This window comes from Catharus ustulatus, chromosome 2 (genome assembly GCF_009819885.2).
Source record: "Catharus ustulatus isolate bCatUst1 chromosome 2, bCatUst1.pri.v2, whole genome shotgun sequence".
NCBI classification, from domain to species: Eukaryota; Metazoa; Chordata; class Aves; order Passeriformes; family Turdidae; genus Catharus; species Catharus ustulatus.
Genome location: NC_046222.1, coordinates 15,150,953 through 15,164,887, shown reverse-complemented (window position 1 = coordinate 15,164,887; position 13,935 = coordinate 15,150,953). Strand labels below are relative to the sequence as shown.

At 38.7% G+C, this 13,935-nt stretch overlaps 1 protein-coding gene across 4 annotated transcripts in view; it reads left to right on the top strand.

Moving 5' to 3' along the window:
* The window catches only part of LOC117011060 (amyloid beta precursor protein), a 192,730-nt gene that overhangs the window by 93,439 nt on the left and 85,356 nt on the right, over window positions 1-13,935 (top strand). For all 4 annotated transcript variants that reach the window (XM_033086324.2, XM_033086315.2, XM_033086307.2 and 1 more), the window contains exons 4-5: window positions 2,082-2,194; window positions 3,640-3,833. In XM_033086324.2, coding sequence (XP_032942215.1) covers window positions 2,082-2,194; window positions 3,640-3,833 — 307 coding nt within the window. The remainder of the gene's footprint in view (window positions 1-2,081; window positions 2,195-3,639; window positions 3,834-13,935) is intronic.

Genomic DNA, 13,935 nt, shown 5'->3' with positions numbered 1-13,935 from the left:
TCCCTCAGCCTTTCCTCATAAGAGAGGTGCTCCATCCCTTCATCATCTCTGTAACCTCCAGGACCCACTCCAGGAGCTCCCTGTCTCTCTTGGACTGAGGAGCCCCAAACTGGACACAGCACTCCAGATGTGCCAGGGCTGAGGGGCAGGATCACCTCCCTTGACCTGCTGGCAAAGCTATTCCAAAGGCATCCCAGGATCCCATTGGCCTCCTTGGTTCCCAGGTCACTGCTGGCTCAGGGACAGCCTGTTGTCCACCAGAACCCCAGGTCCTTCTCTGCAGAGCTGCCCTTCAGCAGGTTGGCCCCCAGCCTGTGATGGTGCCCAGGGTATTCCCCCCCAGGTGCAGGACACTGCAGTTCTACATGAAATCATCATACTCTTGAGTCTTCAGTAAAATATCTGTGTACTTTCCCACTGCTCAGGCACGTGACTAAGTTTAAGCATTAACAGTCTCCAATTACTTGTGGCCTGAGAAAGTTCAGGTATGTGTCAGACTGGTCCCCAAAAAGCAGCAAATGTACGCAAATTTCACTGCAGGATTTGTGTGTGACGCTGCTGGGAGCTGAGACTTTGTTAAATGAAAATGCAAATTTTGTATTTAGGGTTATCAGAAAGTGTACTAAATCATTATTTTTGCAAGATAATTTTGGTTGCCTCTAGAAAACGCTTCTGTTAATTTGCAGGCATTAGACTGTGCTAGGGAAGGATAAAAAGAACATTTTTTCCCCCTAGTTAACTAACTGAGTTACAGAAACTAATTACTAGTTCCTAGTTGACTAATTGACTTTAGGCTTCAGATCAAAGGCACTGAAATAGAGCAAGGAATTTAGTGTGAAGTACACATCCTGGTGTGTTATATAGCAGAGTTATATATTTGTTGAATTCTGTTTTTTTCCATGCATTGAACGTTGGTTATTTTTAAAACTGACTTTTTGATTTTAAGCCTTAAGGGCCACTTTATCAGGTCCCTGAGATGACTCTCTACTCTTAAGTAAACTTGTAGTCATCTAATTGTGATCAATTAACCTATTATTACATCCTAGTAGCCACTGGACCATCTTGATTCTTTCGTATAACACTGACTGTAGGTTTTTGTAGGCTACAGACAAGTGGGCTTTAGGGAGCTGATTTATGCCAGCTGGGTCATATGCTTTCATAATCCAGTTCAGTATATACACTTCTCTAGAGTACTCTGTAATTTTCCCTTTAAACAGTATCTTTGAGACCGTTTGGGGTTATTTAATTGCAATGCCAGAATTGTACAGAATTACATTATTTTAGTCTAATAAATCATGTTACTTAGCACCTGAGTTTCTGAGTACTGATGCTGGCTGTTAGCAGTGTTTATTTCATAAGCATGCAAATTTTTGTTCTACTGTTGAAGATGGAACAATCTCTTTGGTCAGTGATGTTCTTGGGAGAAAAGGCTCTTCACCCACTTTGATCTGACCAGGTATTCTGGTGATCATGAATCATCTTGTTTCCTAGCTGATGAGCTCTACTTGCTTATCAACCTTCTGGGCTAACCCAAATTCATCTGGCTGATGAAATGAGGATACAATGAAGAAGCTACAGCAGCAAAAATAACTGAGCTGACTGTGCTGCTGTTAGTGCTGTATCAATGGAAATATTCTCAAATGCTTTGAAACAAGGTGTTGGTGTCATTTGTTTTATGTAGAGCACCAAAGTATTTCAGAACGCTTCATACCCCCTCCCTACTACTATTAAGATGCAAAAAGTAGTTGTCCTTCCCTGCCCCCATAATCCCCTCCTGGAATTAGATCTGCCAACTCCCAACTTCATGTTGCACCACACATATCTGCAATGGGTCCTGCAAGTTTTATTATGCTGAAGTTTTCATAAACAAATACATCTGAGATTAAAGGCTGGAGCTCCTTTCCAATGGCAAGTTTGAAGAAGGTCATAATTGAAGCACAATCTAGAAACTGTTCCATTCCCTGCAAACCTGCCACTCATTCACAAAATCTGCTAGAAGTAGGTAGACGTTTAACAGGATGAGATATTGGAAGCTAAATTAATATTTCTTGAGTATTTATTTCTTTTCTTTTCCCTTCCAGTGGGCGAGTTTGTGAGTGATGCCCTTCTGGTGCCAGACAAGTGCAAGTTCCTTCACCAGGAAAGAATGGATGTGTGTGAAACTCACCTGCATTGGCATACTGTTGCTAAAGAGGTACATTCATCTATTTTAAAATTTCCTACCTTCCTTCTTTAAAGCTGTGTCACTCTTCTGAGGATGACTTTAAATACAGCAGTGACATCGAAACCAAAAGCAGTGCTTTCACATGTTTAAGTTGATGGCATTTGGGGTTTTTTTTAATAAGGTAGGAACTGGGAGTCAGAGCACAACAGAGTTCATGACTGAATAATTACCACTGACCTTTGAATGCTGACCTTCTTTCATAGCACTGTTTTTTTCTTCACATTCCCTCACAAACTCACTGTATTTTCTGCTTCTTCCATTTTCATGTGTTAACATTGGAACTAAATGCCTAGGATTTGCCTTGAATCATTATCCCAGGTGAATATTATCCACTGTTTATCATGGATATTGGTATGCCAGATGCTCACAGAGATCAAAAAAGGCCTCAGGAACTGCACTAAGTCAAATTCAGCAGAAAAGGGTAGGAGAGCTGGTCAAACTAGGACCAGCCAGAGGCATTTTGCAGGCACAGAGGTTTTACAATTTAACCGTGCTTTACGGAAAATAGAGATAAACTTAGTGTTACAATTGCTAATGTGTTTTGGACTTCTTTTTCTTATGTAGAGAGGTTTTAGGAATAAAAACTGAGATGAGTTTCCAGGATTTTTGATTGCTGAGTTTTTTTGGAACCTCTTAGCTTGTATATTATTCCACCTTCTGGAGATGAAATCTGAAATGGGATCAACATCTTTTCAGATTTTCAGTTCTTGCTTGAATTATACTTAAATGAAAAGTTTTTAGGCACCAATCTTCACATGGGGAAATTCTAGTTCATTTTGACTACTTGCAAACTTGAAATAGCAATAGCCTGGAAGAACATCATCACTGTGTGCCACTGAACTATTTTCATTTTTTCACCTGTCATACATCACTATATCTTTAAGGTATAATTATGCCCAGCTGACTGTTTTCCTATCAAGGCTAGGAGGTACTGTACTGGCAGAGGTGTCAGACCAGACATAGTGTGTTTCCAGTCTAAGAGGTATTTCAAATGTTGATCTACCTTGCAGCTAAGTCTTCAATAGCATTGATGCATCAGGATTGGGATTAATACATCAAATAATTACTCTGTCATCACGTTCTCTGTTTATGAGGCAGAGCCTGTGAGGATTTTAGACAGGAAGATATGGAGTTATCATGTATATGGGAGGAGCCAAGCCTTTTGTTCATGGAAAGACTGATAGGAGAGCTTGTTGCTTACAATAGATGCAGGTAGGGAGCTGCTTGCAGTCAAGTAGTGAATGCAAGTGTCAGCTTTCTAAGTCATGTTTAAAATTTCAGTGATCATACAGTTCACCAGCTTTAACTTCCTAAGGCAGCGTGCAGCCTCTTCATATTTTCTCAAGGTCTGTGACGCCTTTTAGTGTTCCTCCATGCCAATATTGTTGCTGCTTTTTTTCCCCTCTTTTCTGCAGTCCTGTAGTGAGAAGAGCATGAATCTGCACGACTATGGCATGCTGCTGCCCTGTGGAATCGACAAGTTCCGTGGTGTGGAGTTTGTCTGCTGCCCGTTAGCAGAGGAAAGCGACAATCTTGATTCAGCTGATGCTGAAGATGATGATTCAGATGTCTGGTGGGGAGGTGCAGATGCAGACTATGCAGATGGAAGGTACAGTGACTTTGTACCCTTCAACTTGTTATTAAGATGCCAAAAATCTGTCTAAAAGACCTTGGCCTAGAAGAGTCTTTGCACTTTATACATGAACTTGCATTTACAGTGGTTGAAAGCATTGGTGTTCCGCTTCTTTTAGTTTTAGCTTTCTACAGAGAAGCTTATTGTTAAGCACTTTAAGGCACACTTTTTAGTGCCTTTATAATTTCTTCAGTGAGAATTATTGCCATATTTATAACAAAAAATGCTTAAATTCATTTTTTTTACAAATAAATGACAAATGATGTACTCCTAAGATGCTTCGTATATAGTCTGGGGTACTGCAGCAGATACCAGCCAACATAGCCAGTGGAGGTTTTGAAATGCCTTCATTCTTATAGGCATTAGCTATTTGTTGTTATTGCCATAAGAATATTTTTCTACTGACAATTAGTTGCTAAACATGATCTAAAAGAAAGTGTGTTTTACTATCTAGCCATTGGTAGAGTTGTTAATATGCTGCTGTTGAGAAGGAGCATGGAAGTTTCCTTTGCAGGGCAGTGATGGGTGGGAAGATGCCATCCCTTGTCCTTACCCTTCCCATCCCCTATGGACATAGGCTGATTTTGAGCTCGATATGGGTTGGAACTGTGTTGTAACACTCAGTGGCAACTGAGAGGTCTGGTGTTGTTAAAGCCCTTTCATATCCCTCTCCTGAGCGTGTCAGACAGCAGTTGGAAGAGCAGGGTACCGTGTCATGTCCTTGCAACTGGATGCCAACAACTTGCAAAGATGACTTTTTTCATAAACTAAGATCAATGTTCAAATTCTGTTTGTGTTTCCCCAGGCTTTCATCACTTTATACTGTGCTAATGAAGTGTTTCTACTTCTTTTTGTACAAATAATGCACAAAATCTTAAACTTGGGGCTGATTGCAAGTGGCTTCAAGGAATACCCAAAAAAAAAAAATCATGGACCAAATTATGTGAATAATGCAGGAAGTTAATAGGTGTGAATTGTGTTGTGCTTGAACTTGTTAATCTAGATGGAAACAATTGGAAGAGCAGTGCAGAGATGAAGGACTGAGACTGAATTGATGTAATTTGATGCAATGAGGTGGCAATAAGACCTAGAATAATTAGAATCTATATCATGGTGGGCAGCTAAATCTTTCCTGACAAACCATTAGTAAGTGTGCAAGGTAGGGTCTTTCGTGAATAATGGAGTAAGTTTAAAATAAATACTTCCCCATGGTAATTTCCAGTTTTCTGTCATCAACAGGAGTGAATGGTCAGACTGTTTGATGCAAAAGCCTACATCAAAAAACCTTTCGTATTCCATATTGATATCTTTGGACTTTCTTCTAATTTTTACTTCTAACATTTGTCAGTTTCAGTATTTATAATCCTTTCAGTAGGATTTATAAAGCTGCCTTTGGATTTTGCTGTGTCATTTCTGTATATTTAATTTGGATTTTGATTGGGTATTTAAATGTTCTCTCATTCTAAGAAATGAGTGCAGACTTTGTTCTATTTGAAATGTTTGGTTTTTTCATTTTATGAATATATATACAGGCAAGATAGATCTATCCTATCTATCTTACATATCTTACTTATCTTATATAGGTAACATTTATTATATATACACTTATATATAAGGTACATGTCTTATATATATATAAGATCAAAGATGCCAACTTATTTTAAATAAAAGAGCTCACAGGGGTACATACTTCTGTTTGTAAGACAGATATCTGCTTTATTTCTGTCTTTTTTGTGTTTGTCACTGAACATTTAATTTCTGTTGTAATCCATTTTTGTCCTCATAAGGCAGTTTAATATCTGAAGAGATGAGTTCAAGAATAACTTAATGAATTTTGTATTCTCTAGGAATGGAAGCTGTAATTGCATTTCAATCCATTTCTGAAATTCCAAGGAAATACTGATTTATTTTTTACCCTCCCCTCCTACAGAAGTTCTTGCAAAAGGAAAATGAAAGATCCTTCTGTGGGGCACTTGTCCTTCATCTGCAGATGAAGAACCAAGCAATTGGTAGTTCTTTTAGACTGACTCACTCATATTTCTCACTGCCTCTTAAGCCGAGTACATTTAAGCTGTGTGTATTGGAGCCAGAAATATTCTTGAATTTTAGTTATAAATGTGTAAAAATATACCTATATATTTCATAATGTGTATATTATAAATATACATATATAGTTACATATATGTAATATATATATGTATTTAAAAATTTTTGCACAGCAATATGTGATAATTCAAATTGTGTGTGTGTGTATTTATTCATATCTGAGCATATGTTTGTGTGGCTGTCAATACATATATGCCTCAGTCCTAAACTGATTGTGGGGGAGAAAGGAAATGTGAGGTAGGGGAACACTTTCCTAATGCTAAATTGCCAATATTCTCTGCTATTGAAGCACCTCTGCTTGAAGTGCTTACTCAAGTCTACATTTGTCACCTTACATGAGTTCCCAAGTCAAAGAGAAGGTGACAAGCTGAAAAGTAGATTATTATATTCTTGAAATAACAAAACTATGACAGAGCAGAATCCAACAAATGTGGGTGATCTATTTTGAGACAATTTTGTATCTCAAGCTATCAGATCTAAATTATAAAATATTTGTATTTATGGTTCTGAATGTGTAGAGGAAAGCACATTGGAACCATTCAGTTAATAGATGCCCTTTTCCAGACTGTTGTGTTTTTCCCCCCACAGTGTCCCTAAGCCACTGTATGTTATTTTTTTGCTTTGTCAAGGGTGTTTTCTTCTCTGCAGGCAGAAGAAAAGCTCAGCTGCATGTTGTAGCCACAGTATGTGGAGGCACCTTGGACTGCAGTGCCTTAGAGTTAGGTGTCCTTCCTACCCAAAATCTGACCACCACCTGGGGCTGGATGTAAAAGGATGTGACTTGCTTCTGGTGTGGCTTGTTGGCAGTACTTGGAGGAAGGTGGGAGGGTGTATTTGAAATGTGCTTTTGAAATTGTCTTGCCATGCTCATCCTGAAATAGTTTGTAACTCTGATGAAGCGGTCATAAGCATTTTTAAGCAGTGGAGTTCCTTGTTGCTATCCACACCTTTAATTAAAATTTACCTTGAAGTCTGCCTGAGGGACAGTCAGATGTAGGTGCTGACTTTCAGAATAACTGCAGAGCTCTCCCTGCATAGCTACAGCTCAGCCAATTGACCTGCCAGCTCTGGCTGCCCTTGTGACTCAGCACAGCCTGGTGGCCCTCCTGCCTGTGTGTGGGAGCTGGCTGGAGGCTTTGCTGTCCTTGATGTCCAAAGTTGAGCATCTTTAGGAGTGACAGCCAAGCTGGAAACCACTTCCAGATTTTCTCTGTTGTCTTGAAAGACAGGTGTCTGCTAGGGAAGGCAGGAGCCTCCCTTGGAATGGAAAATGTAAACCCCTTTTCTCTGAATTATTATGATTTTGAAATTAAGGGGGCTCTCAGGCTGAGATAGTAGAATAGGAATAACAGTTCTTTACTAGTATGTATAATAAAGCAAATAAACAACAATAACAACTACAACATTAACAACAAACAGAACCACAAACCCAGTAAACTTATTCAGCTGCAGGCACTTCCCTTTTCACTACACCCTCTTTTCAGGGAGTTGTAGAGAGAGAAAGTCCCCCTCAAGTGTCTTTTCTCTAGGCTGAGCTCCCCAGCTTCAGTGTCTTAGGGTGATTTTATGATGATTAGTCTGTTCCCTTATTGTCTGCTCTGTGCCCAAAAATGCAGCTCTAAGATGGGTCCGGGTGCGGGGGTGGGAGCCTTGGGGCTTTTTCGGAGCCTCGCTCTCCAGGTGTCCCTGGTGCTGTGTGGACTGCATTCTTTTTTTTTTTTTGCTTAGCCAGCTTGGTTTTTTTGTTAGCTTAGGCAAGAAGAGGTTTGGGGTTTTTTCCCTTTCCCTGGCCTTGGAGAGACTGCAGCTGCAATCCTTCAGCAGCTCTTTTTTCCAAGTGAATTGGGCGGTGTGGATTTGGTTTGTGATCAGGGAACAATTGACTGGAGAAGAATCAACTGGAATTGCCAGGAAGGCAATGGGCCACTGCCTGTCAACCCCAGACCTCAGAAATGCCAAGCCAGCAAAAGAAAGGACAACAAATTCACCAGCTTCATCTGCTGTGAAGAGAGGACCAACATCAGAGATTCACCAGCTTCCCATCTGTTTGCCCAAGCTGCTGCATGAGCATTTTGTTCATTGGTTTTTTGTTTTGTTTTTTTTTCCTTGAGACAGGAGCTGCTGCCATATTTTTTCTCCCCACAATGTTGCCGGCCATTGTGGTGGTTTTTTTCCCCTTTCCCTGCCTTTTTGGGTTTTTTTTTGTTCTGGAGGGCAGCTGGGGTGTGGTGTAAGGTCTGACAGTTCAATATCTAGTATTTATTCACCTTCTTTTACCTGTGCCATGTGGGCACTCTGTCCGTAAACATTTGGATTTTTTTTTTACTTTCATCCACCAGTAGTCATTTATTATTGGCAGAAGGGTATTGTTGGAACCCTTTTTTCAATAGAAATACTCATTGCAGAGTGTTTTTCTCCTAAACTTGTCTCTAAACTGAGACATCCCTCAACAATTCTCCATAAGACTTGTGCAACAGACTGTTCCATAGCTCTGTTATCTTTCTTTTTTGAAATTTTTGCAGTTCTAAAGCTGATAGTATTATTGATCAAGAAAAAAGAAAGATGTTGAGGCTAATTTTTTCATTGGAAACATTGTCACTTGAGGAAAGTAAAAATTTTGTCTCTAGTGTGTTTACCTGTTTTCAAGCCATCTTGCCATTCATGATAAACCATGAGTTCTCATTGAACTAAGCTTTTTCATTAAATTGAAAAGCTAATTCCCAAAATTTCAGTGGGAAATGCTCCAGTGGGAATATCCTAAATGATTCTTTCAAAAATAAAAATATGAAAAAACACCCTACTTCCCTACATTTGAGCTGGTGAATCTGAACCAGATGGACAAAGGGTCTGTGCTGCAGGTTCTGCCTCAGAAGAAGGAAATTACTTGCATTTGGATGGATAAAAATATTTCCCTTTTTCCATACTGTGCAGACTGAACTGTAGGCTGTGCATAGCCCTGAAAATTTAAGGAAAACTGAGCCTTGTGGCTGTTGCAGTGATTCAGGATCTGCTTGATAGGGAGCTCAGTTGGCTGTGACACAGACACAGGAGGGGGTGCAGCCAGAGGCAGTGTTCTCATCAGCTGTCCTAATGCAAATTGTTCCTAATTGGGAGTCAGTGCTCTAAAATGAACACTAGGAATTACAAACTTGCTTTGTTATTCTTGCTTTTTTCTTCCCTCCTTCCTGAAGTTTTCTATGAGTAGAGGTTAACACCAATTATTGAGGTAGATGGATTTTGTAGTACAAGAGTTATCCACCACTAAATTGCTATTTCAGATAAATAAATCATTTAGGGAGACAGTGTGGAAGGTGTTTTGCAATATAATATTCCACCTAATTGGTCAGAAGTTTACATTATCTTGATTTTTGTGGTAGAACTGTTAGAAATTGAAGTAGTTTTATATCTGTTCTATATAGATCTATTTATTAATGGTAGAACTTCTCTGAAAATTTTGTGTTTTTATAAATATTTTAATGATAAAACTTAATCACTTGTATTTACAAATTAAACTAAGGCATCTCTGGGTTGTATAATAAACAGTATAATTGCATAATGTTACTGCTTATGTTAAAGAACTCTAGAAGTATTTTGTCCTATTTGCATACTGTGTATCCTATTAGCATAGTCTGTGTCTCACATTCTTGTATTAATTGGGTTTGTCACTTGTGTTGGCTGTTAGTTAATATTCAGCTAGCTCATTATGCACTTTTTAATAACAATTTTTAAACTTGTTATCCTGGAGGTGAGATTAAAATAAAATTCTGAAAGCATAGAAGCATCAGAACAGTAATGACTCACAAGACTGGTAATTGCTGGATTTCTTCTTCTAAGAAAAGTTAGAATGGAATTGATAAAACAGCACACTGCTTTAAGAGATAATAGCAGTGACGCTGAGCTGGCAAATACAATCATCATTTCAGTATAAAGCATTTACTGAAGTTATGGATGAGACTCTGGGATGGGAGAATGAATCTAATTGAGGAAGTGATGAGTAGAAAATAATCAGGCTTTCCTGACCCTTGATGAAAACAGTTGTAGCTGTGCAGGCTATATGACTTCAGTGAATGTTGAGCTTATTTTAGGAGAGATCAAAATTGTACTTTTGGCAGGAGGTTTATTTACAGAGAATTGTTACATGTTTTTGACCTCACAAAAGAGAGCCATCAGCTGCCAGGTTTTTCTTAAGTACCAGGCAACAATTTTATAAGCAAAAATTTTAAGTTGTCACTTGAAATGACTGGTGATGGCTGAAATGTGGGAGAGGAAGGTTCATGTAGTAATCAGCTTAAGAAACCCTTCTGATAGATCTATGAGAGGTTCTCAGAAGTTCTTGTGGCATTGTGATAGATACTGCCCCATTTCTAGAGCTGTATTATTTATAATGCATGAAGAAATGGGAAGTGGGAAATTTAAACCTGGTGTTTTTGACACATACTGTCACACCAGCATGACTGTGTGCTGGAGGATGTATAGTATGATATGCCCTCATAAAGGTATCCTGCATTTCCTGCTCTGCTTTACCTTTCAGAGATACTTGTAGTCTGTACTAGAAGTAAGAGCTCGGCATTGGGGGGTGGTTTGTAGGAATTTCAGAATTCCACCTCTTCTGAAGCTGTACTTTAATAGCACAGTGGAGTAAAAGGTCTTCTGTAGTACCATTTTCCTTTTGCCTTCTAACAAAGTCTACACCCTTGGGATACGTGGATGAAACATCAAAAACATCTAGGTTGTTTTTTACACAGCAGAAAAAAACCATTGCATTCTAATCTTGAATACAAATGTTTCAGCTTGATTACATGATGAGAAACCCTTCCTTCACATGGCTTCTCTAGTTTGATCACTGCTGATGGAAAAAATTACACTGAAATTCTGACCTGAGAGAAGAAGAAAAGGCTTAAACAGTAAAATAATGACCTGCAGAATGGATCTGTGCTCATTTCTGCCAGATCTTTTGCCAGGCTTGGCATGCTGTGGCCACCATAAAAAATTTAGTATGAAAGGTGCCCCTTTTTCTTCTGGCTGTGTGAGTGGAGATTATCTGCTCTGCAGAAGTCCCAGCCTCTTGCAGCTGCTGCTGGTGGCAACGGTATTTAAGAAGTTTAAGATGGCACATTCTTGAAAAACTGTTATTCAGTGTCTTAAACTGAACATCCAGAATTATTTAAATTATACAAAATTTAACTTCTGGGTTTTTTTGGTGGTTTTGTTTTGTGTGCAGTTTTTTTCTCAGTTGTCGAACACAGTTATTCTTCAAGTTTTCCCCTGTTGTCCTTGTGTTAGAATAGCAAGATGATGAGTTCCACAAGCAGGGCAAGTAATTGGTTTGGTACAGATGTCACACTGTCTGCCCTGGATAATCAGTGGGACGGCATGTTGAACAAAGAAACTCTGAATATTTCATTCTGAGTACAGCAGAAGTTTTGTGGGAATAAATATGTTGTAGACAGAACCGGATTTTTCTACTGATTCTCAAACAGAGCTGTGTAGATGATCTTCCCTCCCCCCTCTTCCATCACATTCACTCTTATTCTGCTGTCAGGATTTTGAACATCTTTATTCGTTGTCATCAGGCCCACAAAGTGTGATTTTGTGTGTTTGTGGGTCTAATTTTCTAGTTTCTAAGTTTTTCTGCAGCAAAAATAATCAAAGCAAGAAAACAAATGGGTTAATTACATTATTATTCTGTTCTCTAAAAATTACATACTTCCTGCTGAATCCTTCATCTTCTGAAAAGAACTGTCAGACCAGTAACACTAGCAAAGGCTTTGTTTCAGAGAGAAAACTGGGTCACTTTTGAAAGTTTTCCTGCCTATCAGTAAACAGGTACCTTCTGTGAAATTAAATGCCACCTTGTATATGGGCCTTTTTAGGCAAGTCAGCTATGAAAACAAATTTCTAATGATATAAAAGATTTTATGTAATTAAAGGGGGAAAGGGTAAATGTATCTCTTGGAGGCAGTAGGGCAAGGAATGTGTTTGCTTTGTATAAGTGTTCTATTTAAAAATGCATTGAAAATTTTTTATTGCAACTTTTCCTGTTGTTAACAAATTAATGGAAACAGGCGCGTATTTTGGTATTGTTTTTGTATAAAAGCTTAGTTACGATAAAAGAGAAAGAGTCTGAAGCACAAAATTCAGTTGTTTTGTCTAAGAACTCAGAAATGGCCTTTGAAATAACTTATTTGATTTTTTTTTTTTAATTGGGAAATATGAAAATAAAGATCATTGCAACCTCTTCAGTTAAGGAAAACAGAAAGGAAAATTATTAGAAGTGACAATATGAATGTCTGAAAAATGCTATTAATATGAATTATCTGTCTCAGCTTGCAATGGAAGGTGCCCGTCTGAGTTCTTTGAAGTCTGAAAGTGTCACAATAGAAGTTTATATGTCCAAATGTGATATTATTTCTTCTTCATGTGAGATACCAAATTTCTTAAACTAGTACACAACCCAGACCTAATGAAAATAACCAGCATACTTCTTGAACATTTTTTGCTTTTGTGGTCACTTAACAGGCAGACCAGAAACATTGCTGTGGGTCAGACTGTCAGTTCTGTAGTTTTCCAGACTTTGATACCAATGAGCCATTTAAAAAAATCATAGACCAGACATCTGGCATAACCCTTTTCTTTCCTGGCTCTGTGCCTGTTCTCACAACTCCAGTGCAGTTTGATTCTTGCCCTGCTATCTATTCCTGCTTCCCTGATGCTTCAAAAAACCAGATGTCTTGTTAAAATACCTTACTCACAGACTTTAAAGGTGAGTGTAGAAATCTCCATTTCATACTTGTCTTTGACTTCCTTTCCTCTCTCTAGTGCCTGCAAATATACTTTGGTAAGTGTTGCTTAAATCTGCTACCTGGACTCTGAGTATCACATAGTTACTATACTCAATATTGAAGTTAGCTTGTGTGCCAAAGTCCAGTGACAAAGTACAGTGGAAAAAGTGCTCATGCGCCATTCAATTAGTTTTTAGATTTAAGTAGGTACTGTTTTGCCTCAAATGTTTAGTTAGTGACACCATTTAGAGTGTGGTGGTGGCATCAAACTGGGTTTCTGAGAAATCTTGTCCTTTGAAATTTTAGTTCAGAAGAAATTTTTCTAGAATGCAGAGTTTGGAAATATGCTAGGTAAAAAATGCCCTGGCCTCAGATGTGCAGGTTTGTTGAGGGAGTATATTTTTCTTTGTCTGTTAGCCTTCTGATTATTTTTTTAATGAAAGGACTGGTAATTAATGTACCCATCTTCTTTCCTGGATTCCAAGCATGTCTTACTCTTGTAATTTGCTTTTTGTTTTGTGTTTTCTCTTAAGACATGTAGAAGTCCAGTATTGGATCTGTCTGTTTCTTCTCCCACAGCTGAAGAACTTGGTGGTCTGAATATTTCCTATACACAAGGATCAATATGTATTCTGTGATCACCATTGTTCTTTAGCTGGAAGCAAAGCTAAACCCTGGGTGGAATACTTGACTATCTCGTTTCCTCCCAGTGATCCTGGAGTTCATTTGGATGAGCTGTACAGGGGGTGAGGTTTTGTGATTTTGGAAAGCTGAAGCACAAGATGCTGGAAACTGGGATGATGGTACCTGCAGTGGTGAAGGTTATGGATGCATAAATTGCCTGTTAGACTGGAAGAGCTTCTCCTGTGTAATTCCCACAGCTGTCTGAAGCCAACACTGACCTTGCCCTCTTTGCCCAGGCAGCTGCTTATTGTTTCCTATTCTGGAATTAGCTTTCCCCCAGCTATTGGCTCAGGCTTGGTGGCTTGTAAAAACCACAGTCAAGATAGATGAGCTCTGTCTGCAATAAAATACAGGTGCAAAGTGTAGTGAATGCTAATCTTTCCGGATATTAAAACACCTGTCTTGAACATGTTTGCATTCTTTGTTTCACCCACTGATGGAGTATATATTTTTGTTCAAGTTATTTAGCAAAATCATGGTAAAATTACATCCAAATGGATGAGCCT